At 43.4% G+C, this 14,802-nt stretch overlaps 1 protein-coding gene across 4 annotated transcripts in view; it reads left to right on the plus strand.

Annotated features, from left to right (window-relative positions):
* Positions 1-14,802, plus strand: part of Myo16 (myosin XVI) — a 473,339-nt gene that overhangs the window by 216,879 nt on the left and 241,658 nt on the right. For 3 of the 4 annotated variants that reach the window (XM_036166675.1, XM_036166674.1, XM_036166671.1), the window contains 3 exons: positions 1,635-1,788; positions 3,005-3,155; positions 10,117-10,227. In XM_036166675.1, the coding sequence (XP_036022568.1) occupies positions 1,635-1,788; positions 3,005-3,155; positions 10,117-10,227 (416 nt within the window). The remainder of the gene's footprint in view (positions 1-1,634; positions 1,789-3,004; positions 3,156-10,116; positions 10,228-14,802) is intronic. The other variant, XM_036166672.1, reaches the window with a different exon arrangement.

Raw genomic sequence — 14,802 nt, forward strand, 5'->3', positions numbered from 1 at the left:
GCTTAGCACTCTCAGTAGCCTCCAATAGCCTCCAACTTTAGAGTTAAGCTAATACCGAGAGTCTAATCATCTTAGCATGAACTGAAATTGGTTTTAGTTAATTTAGTTCTTTAACCCTAATCACAAGAATGAAAATGCAGCTTGTGTGTGGTATACACTTGTAACTCCAGCACTGAAGAGGCTGGAGCTGAGTCCCAACCTGGGCCATATGTTGAGTACCAGATGAGTCAGGGCTATACAGTGAGACCCTGTCTTCATGTAAATCAAATAAAACAGTAACAAAAAAGTGAAAAGACACAACAACGTAGCTTTTTATCTTAAAAAGGCATTTTTTTTTTGCTTTGTATCTTGTCTGTTGGTCCTGTCAGGGGATTTCATGGCCAAATGCCCACTCTCAGCTCTTCATCAGACAAAGAAAATACAACTGACCCTTGATCGTAGGGCTGCCTGTGCTGCCATCCCAGTATTTTTCTCATTTTAGGCCTAGTGTCATGTGTTATACAACCAATTCCCAATGAGTGATCCTGCTTCTGGCCTGTCTCCACCCCTGGCCACTTCTGTGCAGTCATAAAGACTCCAACAGCCTTCTCCATGTTAATCCTGCAGAGTCCGCCATCTTCCCAATTCCTTGTTCATAGAACCATTGCAGTGAGATGCAGCACTGGGCTTGTCATAGAACCTCAATAAATGAGTGTTCATTAAATGAAAATGTCCTTTATTTATGCAGTTTCCATCTGGAAAAATAATTAGCCAGGTAAATAAAATGCCACATAAAGGATGCAAATGGGGCGCTCTTGTGGTGCCTGAGAAAGTCACCACGAATGCCATGTTAAATTCTTTCCATTTTCCCAGGACTTGGATTTGAGACAGACATAGTAAATGATGTCTATGGTAGTCTGCAGTTTAGTTTATAGGTGCACTAGAAATGCAGTCTCCCAAATGAGGCGTCCAAGGTCTCTTCTCCCTTCCCATGCCTACTCCTCGATCCTAGGCCAGTCATGACAGAATGCTGGCAGTCACATCATCCCCTGAGAGCTAAATAACTTTGACAAGCCTATAAAGCCACATGTCTCAAATGTACAGACAATGATGGCTGTCAGGCTTAGTGAGGATGGAGGGGTGGCTGCCTCTGCCAGACTCTCAGCTGGTGTCAATGCAAACCCTTCTCCAAGTTCACCAGGTCTCGCTGGCAGTTACTTCTGGTTGTACATTTGAATGATGGATATCTGTACTGCAGCCCAAGTGTGTCCAAGGGCCACTGGCTAAAGACCTGCAGTGACCTATACTTCCAACAACAACAGAAAAAGCCATGGCAAGCTGCCAGACGCACAGTTCTGGCACAGGGAGGGGCTACAGTGTGCCTTCTCTCCCAGTGGAGTGTGCACACATATCCTTACACGCTCAGCTTCCCTGTGACTTTTCAATACCCACCACCATAGATCTATTCCTAACAGATGTTAGGACAGTCTTGGAAAACGTCAGGGCTGAGATTTTTATCTTGACCCTAAACTTTTGCTGTCTCTTGGGTGACTTGGTGTGCTGACTGATACATCCTCAGTTGATGCACATTGCTGAGAGGAAACACTGATCTACTCCTCACTGTCCGTGTCTGACATCCTTGCTGTGTCTTGTAGATGTTGCTGCCTCTGAGTTTATTGAAGAAATGCTGCTGAAAGCTGAAATTGCCTGGGAAGAAAAGATGAAAGAGTCTCCGTCTGTCCCTAGCTTAGTACAGGAGGAGCTGTACGATGAGATCCTTCACGACCTCCCACATCTTTCCAGTAAGCTGTAAGTACTTTCAACCCAATGGGTTGCAGTACCTGGACAATCCTTTGTAGGCCAGCTGCCTTCTTCTCTCCTCTTGACTCACCCACCATTTCGCAGACAGAAGAGCCTGTCTCTCAACCCAAAGGGTTGTACATATGTAGCTGTTTATCATTTACTAAAAATGTCAATTGCCAATAATGAGTTCAGTACAACTAAAGAAATTAGGGTGGCTTCAGAAGACTTCACTACAAAATCAAGCTGTTGCATTTCCAGTGGTTCTGACAGCAAACATAGTGGACTCATCATTCTTCTAGATTTTAGCTAAACTTAATGTAAGCTTTCCAGTGGTTATCCTAATGCTTGACTGTCCTGAGGTAGTAAATGCAAATATACCTTATTGTTCTCCTAAACATAAATGTAATAAAACCACACTTTCAGAAGAAAAAATAAAGGTAATGCTTAAGTGTTGAGTGGAGAAGTGAAAAGTGTCGTTTTATCCAAGGTCTGGAAATGTAATGAGAAGTGTGGCCGATAAGACAAAGCCCACTCTAGTTAGTTTACTGGGAGACAAGTATACTTTGGACTCATAATATGATCACCATTTTCTCTCTGAACATTTTGGTTCTCAGCAACTTAATGACGCACATGAAGTACCCTGGATGGGAAAAGCAGAAAGCGTACTAACAGTTACCATGACTGGAGAGAGAGACCAATGCGAACAAACTTCTCATAGATAAAGGGTTTCTTGAAGGTGGAAGTGAGATTAAAAAGGGGGGAGGGTGTCACTGTGGTAGCAATTTTTTTATTCTAATATTTGTATTTCAATAAAAACACAAAATGTTGCCCATGGTTCTATATGTTAAATCCTAAACCCATTATATTTTAATCATGACTTTAACTTTCTTCATTTGTTTATAAATCCCTTTTCACATTTAAATACGGTGTCTAGTTCAATTGTCCGCTTCAAACAGCTTTTAAATTACCTATTGATCTTTCTATTACAGTTAAATGTATCTTGGTAAACATTTTCTTTTGGAGTTGAAATGAATGGATTTTTTTCCAGAAGTGAAACTGAATGAAAGATGAAACGAAAGGAAAACTGTACATGCTTCCTGCAGCTTAGAGAACGTGTTTTTATCTGAGTAAACACACCTTCTGTGGCCCAGTCTCCTGTAGCTTTTGATTGATACAACAATGTTAGAAGAAAACTAATTGTGTTATTGATTGTTTCTTGTAGCAGTCCCCTGGTGCTACCAATTGCCAAGCAAGACAGTTTACTGGAAAAAGACATTATGTTCAAAGACACAACAAAGGGACTGTGCAAGCAGGAGTCTCAGGATGGGCCCCCTGAGACCAGCATGGTGAGCAGCTGCAGCAAGCCAGAGCAGGTAACAGCAGGATTTCCTCAAGTACTCTGTAAGGTCATGCTGAAAACCTACCATGTTCAAAGCCGATGTCTGCTGTCTTCCGTGCAAAGACCAATTACTGAATGCATAGGCTAGGGTTCTGTTTAAAATTCCTGTCAATGGGACCATTAATGTGGTCATTAATTAATACAGTTGCTATTTAATTTGAGAGAGGTTTGAATTTTACACTCAATTATTAGCCTATATCTTATTGATGCATATTTTCAGGTATCTTTGACTATTAAGTAGTATTTTTCTCTTTTTTCCAATTATTCAAATACACATAAGTAGGTCAAAGAGGCACTGAGAGACATTTTTGTTTGTTTCTTTGTTTGTTTTTTGAGACAGGGTTTCTCTGTGTAGCTTTGGAGCCTGTCCTGGAACTCATTCTGTAGCCCAGGCTGGCCTCGAACTCACAGATATCCACCTGCCTCTGCCTCCTGAGTGCTGGGATTAAAGGCATGCGCCACTTTTTTAAGTAGCTATGATATTGCAGTATGTGCGCATGCATGTGTGTGTGTGTGTGTGTGTGTGTGTGTGTGTGTGTGTGTGTGTGTGTGTGTATGCATGTGTAGTCATTTAAGACTCAGTGCCCAATTTAGGGCAGATTGCTTTGGTGCTTGGGAGTGTTATAGGATTGAGAAATAGAAATTAATATGCTTTCTTCTTTCACTGTGACAGAAAAAAAAATGATTTTCCTGTGTTTGGTGTGTTGTGAATGGCAGAGCTATGCTTCTTCTTGTTCCTGTTTCAATGTCTTTAATTCAGAGTACTATATTTCATTCAGTGTTCAAATACCCTCTGTTCTAGCATCAGTTTTGTTACTGTGAAAAAGAGTGCCCGACACAGGCAACTTAGCAGACAACAAAGTTTATTTTGGCTCACAGTTCCAAGTAACAGTTGGTCATTTCAGGGAAGTCAAGGCAGGAACTCAGATAGCTAGTCACATCACATCCACGGTCAAGAACAAAGAGAATAAATCCATCATTACTCACTTGCTCTCAGTTAACTTCCCTGTTTCTTAAGCTGTTCAGGAGATTTCCTGCCTAGGGAATGTCACTGCCCACAACGGACTGGGTCTTTCTACTTCAATTAATAATCAAGAATTCCTCCATTGACATTTCTACTGACCAAGCTGATCTAGATAATTTCTTATTAACAATCTTTGCGGGTGGTTCTATGTTGTGTCCCATTGATAGTTAACACCAAACAGGATACCCTCTTCTCAGGATTAAATTTTAATTAAAATTGCTTTAGATAAATCAAAGAAACCAAAAATGTTTTGGAAGAGGCCATTTGATGGCCATTATTTTGAAGTATTTTCTTAATTGGCTTACAGGGTATGTAGAAACCAAGATCAGTTAGCTACCACTAACAGACTTACTAACAGAATCATTACAATGTAGTGCTAATCCTCAAGTGCCCCGTAGTTAGTGATTTTATGTGAGTTATTCTGTGTTACCATTCATTTGTCTTCAAGCTATTAAGTATCTGCCTTGGCCTAACAGTAGTATAATAATAAATTCTTATGTAATGAAAGAAGCACAAATTTTGCCCATTCTTTCATCTAAATACTGAGATTCAGGTCTCTGTGGGGACAAAATTATTCTGTCTAGCAAATTAATAGAGTTTAAGTGGCCATTTAATATGAGGTTTCTAGAAGATATAAAGCATTCTTCAAAACTAAGGTGATTTTTACATCATCACAGCATCCATGAGAACTTGTAGGGTTTCTGTGTTCTTGCCATCAACTCTTACGTATCCTTGGTACCCTAATCATTTTCTGTACCTTGCCTTCTAGGAGGGCATCATAGGGATCTGGGTTTAACTGACCTGTAGCACTTACTCAATCCATTAGGGTCCCCACTGCAGGACAGATCACAGACATTTTGAGCAATGAGCCACTGGATGGTTCTCCACAGAAGAGGCTGTGCCATATAGCTGGCTGGTTCACATGCTGACATGCCACAGGAAAGTCTTGGAAAAGACTTTTTAAATCAACAAAGGACACAGTAGCATTTTAGGAACAAGTGGATAATGTGGAACATTTTTGAAAATTAAAGCAAAGCCACTTAGCATCTCTTCTTCTGGGTCTTTAGAAGATGAAGCTTCATCAAATTGTAACTGTACAAATGGATAGTTAGTGACTATCTGCAGTTGTATCCATTCTTCTGTGAAAGGCATAGAACAATTCCTGTGTGTATGTGTGTGTGTGTATGTGTATGTGTGTGTGTATGTGTGTGTGTGTGTGTGTGTGTGTGTGTGTGTGTGTGTGTGATCTCTGTAAAGGAACCATGTCTTGGAAAGCTTAGACGTGAGTACCAGAACTCGCTCTCTCTTCTGATGACTTTGGAATCTTGATAGCTACAAAGAGCTACCTGTCCCCAGTGGGCTCTGATGCCATGATGGTCACACTGTGGTACTGTAAGCTGTCTCCTCCACCCAGTGCAAATGTGCAGCTGGGGCTGAGAACTGGGGATTCCAGCTGGATGCTGGGAGGAGCTCGCATGGACTTTCTGTCAATAGCCGCCATGCTTTCTCTACTTGCAGTAGAATTGACTTGAACATCTTAGTCTTGTCCTTCAGTATAAGATGAATTTTATTGCCTTGGTGTAAGGCATGCCTCTTAATTTTTCTTGTTTTTATGATTGTTTTGGGGGGATTTAAAATGTATACTAATTTGCAGTTAATTTTGTCTTCATTTATTAATTGTTCAACATTCTTGCAATCCATATATATATATATTATATCTACTCATCTCCCTGACTGTACATTTATGCACATAACCACATGTATAGTTGTGGATGTATCTATATCATACATAATTTTTTTGCAGGGTCGGGGGATGCTTGTAATGACATTAAAAATAAGAACCTGATGATAGGGGTGGAGAACTAACCTGGCTGTACATAGCTCTTGCTGTTTCTGCAGAGGACCTGGGTCTCTACACCCACATCATGTGGCTTACAACCATTAGCAACCTCAACTCCAGGGGATCCAGGGTCCTCTTGTGACCTTCACGGGTGCCTGCCTGCATGGTAAAGATTTAGTTTCACATCTCTCCATGTAAGGACTTTTTCTTTCTAGAAAATGTATACTTTTCCATTTTTACTTTTTCTAGATTTCTCTTATACCCAAGGATAAAAATTCCAGTCTATGACTGTAGAATACCAACCCCTCCCCAAAAAAGGGAAAACAAAAACCTTCACTGATAGAGGAAAACCTTCCATCTTGTCTAATTTAATCCTGCATGCCAGTCTTCCTCAGTGAGTGTCCTAGTGAGGGTTACTATTGCTGCAATAAAACACCATGCCAAACAAGCAACCTGGGGAGGAAAGGGTTTATTTGGCTTATACTTCCACATCATAGTTCATCACTGAAGGAAGTCAGGACAGGAACTCAAACAGAGCTAGAACCTGGAGGCAGGAACTGATGCAGAGGCCGCGGAAGGGTGCTGCTTACTGGCTTGCTCCTCATGAGAAAATGCCTCCATAAGATCAGGCTGTAGCAAGCCTTTATGACATTTTCTTAATTAATGATTGATGGAGGAGAGCCCAGCACTACCAACCTAGGGATGACACCACCCACCATGGGCTGGCCTCTCCTCCATCAATCACTAATTAAGAAAATGTCATAAAGGCTTGCTACAGCCTGATCTTATGGAGGCATTTTCTCAATTGAAACTCCCTCCTCTCTGATGACTTAGCTGGTGTCAGGTTGACATAAAACTAACCAGCATAGTGAGTGTATCCAGCCTTGCCTCCACTCTGACCTCCCTTTGTGAGCCTCCTGCATTTGGTGATTACTAAGTGGGCTCAGCACTTCTACCTTTCACCTTCACCAAGTACCAAAAGGACACTTTAATAAAATGAAGTCAATCATGTCCCTGCCGCATAAGACCGTGGACAGCTTTCCATAACCCTTGGAACTATGCAGCCCTTCCTGGAGTCTTCAGGGATCCACTCCTCCTGTATACCTGCTGCCTTTGGAACTATGTAGCCCTTCCTGGAGTCTTCAGGGATTCACTACTCCTGCATACCTTCTGCCCTTTGCTACCACTCACAGTCATGCTGGATCCTCAAGGACTTCCTACACATAATCCTGATTCTCCCCTTCCATCCTAAAAGATTTGTGCTTCCAAATGATTCTCACTTTCAACTTGTGCACAGCCCCAGAAGAGGACAGTCTTCCTTACCATGGAGCAAACTTTTCCAAAGATCTGCTTTCTTCCGTGTGTTTTCTACACTTGTGATGTCTTATTTATACCCTTGCTTCTCCCTCCAGTAAACTGAGAACACACTGAGATGAAAGATAATATTTTCTCTCTCTCTTTGCATCAAGCTGCTAACATAAAGTCTGTCAGAAAGTAGATAAGCTGGAAACATTGTGAACTACTGCCTATGTTCCCAGAGCTGCTCATCACGGGCTGCCTACCTTCACGCATGGTTACTCAGTGGTAACCAGACCAACTTCTAACTTACCAACTCTGATAGTTAATCTTCATTATCAGCTTAATGGGATTTGAAATCACCTAGGAGACATACCTCCAGGGTGTCCGTGGGGGTGTTTGGAGAGGTTTAATTGAGGAGAGAAGATCTACCTTGAGTGTGATTGGCTTCATCCAACTGAATAAAAGTTGTTGAATGGGAAGGGCAACAGCTGAGCTCTGGCTTCCCCAGCCCCTTTCTCCCTCTCTCTCTCTCCTGCTTGACACTGTAGACCAAGTTGCTCTCACTTTCATAGGCCCCCTGCCAGACATGATTGCCTTTCCCTGCCCTCTGAGCCCAAATTTTTCTGAATCACCTCTTGTCAAGTATTTGGTTATCACAACAAGAAAAATAACTAACCACCAACTATGTGGCTTTAGAAAAATCATTTCTTCCCACTCTCATCCTGAAATCCTGCTGAATATATTATCAGAACCCTCTGCTTTCATCCTCTTCCATGTGGGGTCTGGTCACTGTGGGCTGCTTTTGGCAAGAATCAGTTATATCCACTTTTCTGGGTTCCTTCTACTCCCTTATGTTCCTTATTATGACCTCTGATGATCCCTCAATAATCATCAACCCAGGCAAGTATTTGAATTAAGCCTATCTCTGTCCTACGCTAGAAGATCTCACCACAGTGTTCCCTGTACCTACTCTTCTTTTCCCAAATAAATCCTAGCAAAACTTCAGTTCCCTCAACCATTATCACTGACAAAGTTTTTATTTAGCAACAGGTCAGCCAGCAATGTCCACACTTGCCCACCACCCTCCTCCCTCTGGGGTGTCCCTCACAGAAGTTGTCAAAGTGGCCACTGACTTGGTGCCCCCTTGAGGTATGTAACTAAGCACACCAAAGCTACACACAGAGCTCACATTGGGCCAAGTTCTCCATATGAGTTGAGTCTTAGGTGGTTGGAAATTTAGATACCAGGAATATTGTACAAACTGATTTTTCAATGAGTATACATTGAAATATATATACAATATATATATATATATATATATATATATATATATATATATATATATATATATATTGTGTTTTCATATAGAGAAATGGGTTGGTATCTATTACCCAAGGACGCCTACCCATGGTGTCTTCTATGTAGGTTATATAACACTCTACCCTCCTGAGGATCAAGATACCCAGGACAGTCTCTGCTTCTGCTATTCACGTACATGGGCAAGATGCAGCCTGAGAGACACAGGAGAAAGGTTTCATCTTGTTATGTATTCACTAGCTTTGGGAGAATAGTTCTAAATTTAGTGTTTTAAGACGTGTAATGATTTTCACTCTGTAGATACTAACCTGATAAATTAAATTATTCAGCAAAGGAACACATAATAAATAATACAGTGTGCGATACAGATATGAAATTCAAGGAGAACATGGGCTTTAGGGAAAACAGAGAAAGCACAAGCCAGCTTGCTGTCATGTAAGGTTTCCTGGTATATCCCCCACTCACAGGCCCCTTCGCAGATTTTTCTCCTGTTACTTCCTGTGTCTGATGTAAGAGAGCCTGGTCTACCCGTCATGTGCCTGCTTCCCGAGCACGCTTTGTGCTCATTAGATTAAGCATGTGCAATTCTCACGTGGAGATTGCTGATTTTCATCTAACTAAAAGATCAAATTCAGCTGGATTTACTTGAAATATTTATGTTGAAATAATTTATTTGAAATAATCATTCAAATATTGCTCTGTTTTATAGGTAGAAGGTGTTATTTTTTTCTTCCTGATGGTTACCTAATCACACAGATACATTAATCTTAAAATCAATGCAAAACAAAATAGAAATCACAGGCCCCAAATCTAGGGTCTACACTGAAGACCTGACCCTGCTGACCCTGTCCTGTGAGAAAGCAGAAACCGAATCCTTGCCTTTCTGTGCACAAAATAGTAGCATGCAGTTAGCTTTGGAAGCATTACAAATGCGTGAATTTGTCAGCTGAGCTCTTCAAGGGCTTGGTACACACAGATCTGACTTAAAGTCTGGGGCTAGGAGGGGTCAGTCCACATGCTGATGGTCTTCAAGGCATAAGGACCTTGGTAGAAGATACCATTCATGCAGTGTGTGTGTGTGTGTGTGTGTGTGTGTGTGTGTGTGTGTGTGTGTGTGTGTGTGTGTGTGTGAAACAGAGACATAATTGCCATTCCTGGAATAGGCGGTACAAAACCATTTGTAGTTAAGGTTATGGGTGGAGGTATAGCCCAATCCTTGTGAAACAGAGGTTTAATCATAAACAGGAATGAACCTAGTTTGTTTTTGCTATAAGACAGCTTTTAAGCCTAAGATGGAGGCTGGCTAGTTCTTCACCATCTCACCTTTTGACAATGGAGTCATACTTACATGGTCTCAGAAGTTCAGGAAGCTTCTGAAATTGGAACACGTACCTGTGAAGAGCTGATTGGAGAGTGACTAAAATTGATCAGACCGGCCTTTACTCCACCCCACAGGTCCAGCTCATGCCTCCTGCTCCCAGTGACGACCTAGCCACACTCAGTGAGCTTAATGACAGCAGCCTGTTATATGAAATCCAGAAGCGCTTCGGAAATGACCAGATACACGTGAGTGGCCGCAGAACTGCAATGCACCACTGTGTCCCACTGCTCGCATTGGGAATCCCCTCCCAGGACCACAAATGTTGCACGTGATGAGTCCCTGGAGGCTTGTGGCCCTGGTGGTGACTGGGGTTGAGTTTCACAGAGTTCAGGCTCATCTTAGGAAGGTTACCTGTCACGTGGTGCAAAAATCCAAATTAAGTGTTAGCTAGTACTCTGCAGATAGGCTGTGTGTTCAGTCTCAGAAACCTGGGACAAATGGCTAACTGAGGCACCTATTCACATGTAAAAGCAGATGCTGGCCAGTTCTCCTGGCATCATTCAGTACCTGTGGCTCCCAGCACTTTATATCTTGCACTTTGCCCTAAACTTCTCCTTGCCAGGGTCTGGGCTTCTCTTGCCTTCCCTCAGCCTGATCCCTATAGTATCCAGCCAAGTTGGCTATACAGTTCTCTTGTTCTCTTGGTCCTAGCTGCTTCTCCTGGCCGACGGCTCCTCTCTTGCACTTCTCCCCCATCTCCTTTCATGGTCTGATTCAGTCTCTGGTCATGTTCCGAGTTCCAATGGACTCTTCCCTCTCCCCGCTTTCTCTTACATCTACTATGAAATCTTCTCTAGACTTTAGTCTTGTCCTCCTCCTGCTCCATTTGTTCGGTCATGCTGCACTTTCCTGCCGCCCTGACTGAATGGGAGCTCTTGCCAGGACCAGCAAGACCTGTGGATGAGCTGCCTACGTGATCTCAGCCTGCCTCCGAGACCTTCGCTTTTCCACTCAGGAAGAGGAAATGGAAAGACTCTGTGGGCTGTGCTAAGTGCTGCCTCTGGCTGCACAGAGCGAGTCTGGCCGCTCCCAGTCCTCAGGAAGTGTCTCTCTGCCTAGTAAACTATGTGTGTAAGATTTTGTGTCCTGGTAAGGATACAAAAGAGTGCTATGCAGATGGAGAAGGAAATAAAAGTGGTTCTGACCTTTTTCTGAATGTTACATTTTCTAATGCTGGTAACGGTGCAGATAACCTGTAGTCTCAAGGCACATCCCCCCCCACCCTCACCTCCACCCCCCCACCCCCCCACCCCTCCACCCACCCCACCCCCACCCCCCGCTCCCCAAATGCTGGTTGATTTTGTTCTGTTCCTTACAGAGCTCAGGACAATTCAGTCAGAATGCCTGTGGAGATTTCTGATTATGCATGAATCTGTCACACTCCCTGATAACACCCATTTAGTCCTAATCTACCGAGAATCTGATTAAGTCATTTTCATGTAAATGTGAAGGCACAAGTAATGAATTGTCAGGTCCCCATTAACCCATGAAGTTGCAGTACAGCCTCTTAAAGCTTCAATACACTGCCTGCCACTCTAAATATCTTTAAAATTAAGCACGCACATCACAGTTGCTGGAATCTTGCCATTGGCCTAAGTGGTTAAACCTGATTGCGTCAGTCTCTATTACCTCCCTGGTGCTTTTGGGAAGCGTTTCTTATTTTCATTTTTTTTAAACTTGTTTTATTTTTGTAGTATTAAGGACTATAAATCCAGGGCCCTATGCATGCTAGGAAAGTTCTGTACCATTGATCTATATCCCTAGTCATTTGCTTTTTAACTAGAGAAAAATTTTTGTTAATTGTCCAGGCTGACCTGGAACTCAGTAGCATAGTATGGACTTGACCTTGCAATCCTCCTGCCTTGGCCTTCTGAGGGTTTTATGCCTACAAATCCATGGAAAGACTGGGTTGGTTTTGTTCCTTAATTCCTTTTTGATTGTCCAGTTGCTCTGTCTCTTAACCATCTACTCACCCCATCCACACTAAGGTCCACCACCATCCCTGTTCTGACAGCCCCACTCTGTGCTCCTGGGGTCACTGGGATCACCACCATCCCTGTTCTGACAGCCCTACTCCATGCTCCTGGGGTCACTGGGATCACCACCATCCCTGTTCTGACAGCCCCACTCTGTGCTCCTGGGGTCACTGGGATCACCACCATCCCTGTTCTGACAGCCCCACTCTGTGCTCCTGGGGTCACTGGGATCACCACCATCCCTGTTCTGACAGCCCCACTCTGTGCTCCTGGGGTCACTGGGATCACCACCATCCCTGTTCTGACAGCCCCACTCTGTGCTCCTGGGGTCACTGGGATCACCACCATCCCTGTTCTGACAGCCCCACTCTGTGCGCAGCCTACCAAGTAGCTGGGGTGGCAGTCTCTGGTGAGGACACTGGTGTGAACACCTGGCTAGGTTCCCACTCCTCCTCCGCTTGTCTAGGGAATCCTACAAATCCCTTCCCAAGATGTACTCAGGATGCGGCCTCTACTTCTGCTACCCATCCGTGAGTCCTACTCCAACTGCAGCATCTCACGCCATCCTTTAGGTAAAGGTCTGGGTTTCCCTTGACCTCCTGTCTGTTCTCAATGCAGTAGACAGTGCTGCCTGTCAGAACGTGCTGCATTGTGTCACTTTCTGCATAAAGCAATTCACGGTCATTCAGGAGAAAGCTAGAACCCAGGGACTGTTTCTGGCCCCTTGTGGTTTTGACCATCAGTGCCACAGCTGTCCTACTGGTCACCTTGAATTCCTATGACAATGTCACCAGGTGCACAGCACCTCTTGCTCCTCTCTCATCTGCACACAATGACCTCACTCACAGAGGACTTCCCATGATACCTTTTCAGCTTCACCCTTGCTTTCTGTGTTCTCTCTTATGTGGTTTCCTCCACAGACACACTGCCCACTCATGGATTGACTATTCTCCTTATTTATATGCTGGTGTCTGTCTTCCCTTTAGTACACACAAATGCACATATACACGTAAGTACATATGCTCCCATGCATGTACATGTCCATGCCACAGTAGCATGTAAGGTTCTTAAAGACTGAATATGTGAGAATGCCTCCTAGATCAAATAAACCTTCTAGCACAAGCAAAAGAAGTTACTATGAATTTATCTGTGACAAACAGCTGAGTCTAAGATGAGCTATTAACATTTCAGATGCTGCAGCTGACCTGATCGTTTGACAGAATGTTTATCTCCTTTTCTGCATCTCATTTGTTGTGGGATGTCACTTTCCATAGCAGCTGTCCCCTGTTCAGGTCCTGAGTGTGTAACATTCAATTGGATGTCAGGGAATTTCCACAAGTCTGCCACAACGGGAAGTTCCCAAACCTTCAAACAGAAAATGGCTTGCAGGTGATGAAGCGTGAGCTTGCCAGAAAATGCACAGAATGAGAACAGTGCATGTCTAGAATAATGATTGCCCACAGTACCAGAGAGAATACAACACATATCAGAGTCCTTTGTGGGCTGCAGAGAAGCCAGTCAGCAGTATGCTTTGTATAGAAACTTATGGGACACGAGGCTCACCAGGAAACAGCCTGCAGAGACAATGCAGAAACCCCTGGCATACCTGGCTAGCCCAGGGAGTTCTAAAGACAGTGCTGGAGCAAGGAAATCCCACAGCCCTAGAGTCCCTCATGCCCCATCCCCCCACAGGATGCCTATGCCCTTTCTGCTCAGGTGGCCCAGGTCAGGGGGCCAGGACCTCCCCAAGGAGCACTTCAGTGTGAGGTCAAATGGCGTGACCTCGGTCACATGCTAGCCTCACGCTCTAAGGGCTCTCTTGTGACATACTGTGATGTGCTTTCTGATGCCCGCTCATTGCTCAAAAGATGCTTCTGGAAGAGAAGGTGTGCAGAGTGATGAGAAAGTGACCCATTAGGACAATGAGCTAAGGGAGCCTCTGTTTCCACAGTTGAGAAAACACTTTCGCCGCAGAGCGTGGCAGTGGTCCAGTTTGTGAGAGTGTCCTCTTCAATTCTGAGGGTTTCTATAGTGTCACCTTTGATGACTTTATCATAATGTTGAATTCTATTTTTATAATCATATTTTTGCCTATTTCAACACACATATTCAAGGAGGGTCTCGAAGTTCCTTTAATAATTATCCCAATGTGAAATTTCTTCCCTCAGTGTGGAGTGTCTATTTGGGGTGTCCAATGTGATGTTGAATAGTTGATGGTAGATCTGCATAGGGAAGCACTTGCTGAGGTTATAATTAGCCTTACCACCACTGTAAACAGCTACCATATATTTTCTGGTGGTAACACCTAAGCTGTCTTAGCTGGTTCCCAGTGTTCAGTAGGGCATTGCATCTGCATTTTCTTACCCTCACACCATGCCCCTCACATCTTCTAGGTTCAAACAACTGTTGTGTGTTTGGCTTAGAGGATAGATGTCTACTGCCTCTAGCATCTGCTTTCTGAATGAATCATTGGTCAAATCAGTAACTGTTTCAATTTTTCATCTGTTCATTCCAATAAACAAAACTGGAAAATCTCTCTTGTCCTGGTGGGCCAGGTTCCCCCTTACATTGTTTGTCTTAGATACTTGATGGTAGATTGATCTACCATGGAAGCATAGAACTGCTGTCTTCCTGGTTGCTGTGTCAATTTCTCATTATGAAATGCCCCTTTTAGTCTCCAGTGTTGCTGCCCAAGCCACATCTCTATGGGTTGATGCTGTGCAGTCTGCTTTTCTGCTGCTGTTCTTAAATGTGTATCTGGCTTTATTCTTTTACTTTCAAACT

This window comes from Onychomys torridus, chromosome 17 (genome assembly GCF_903995425.1).
Source record: "Onychomys torridus chromosome 17, mOncTor1.1, whole genome shotgun sequence".
NCBI lineage: Eukaryota > Metazoa > Chordata > Mammalia > Rodentia > Cricetidae > Onychomys > Onychomys torridus.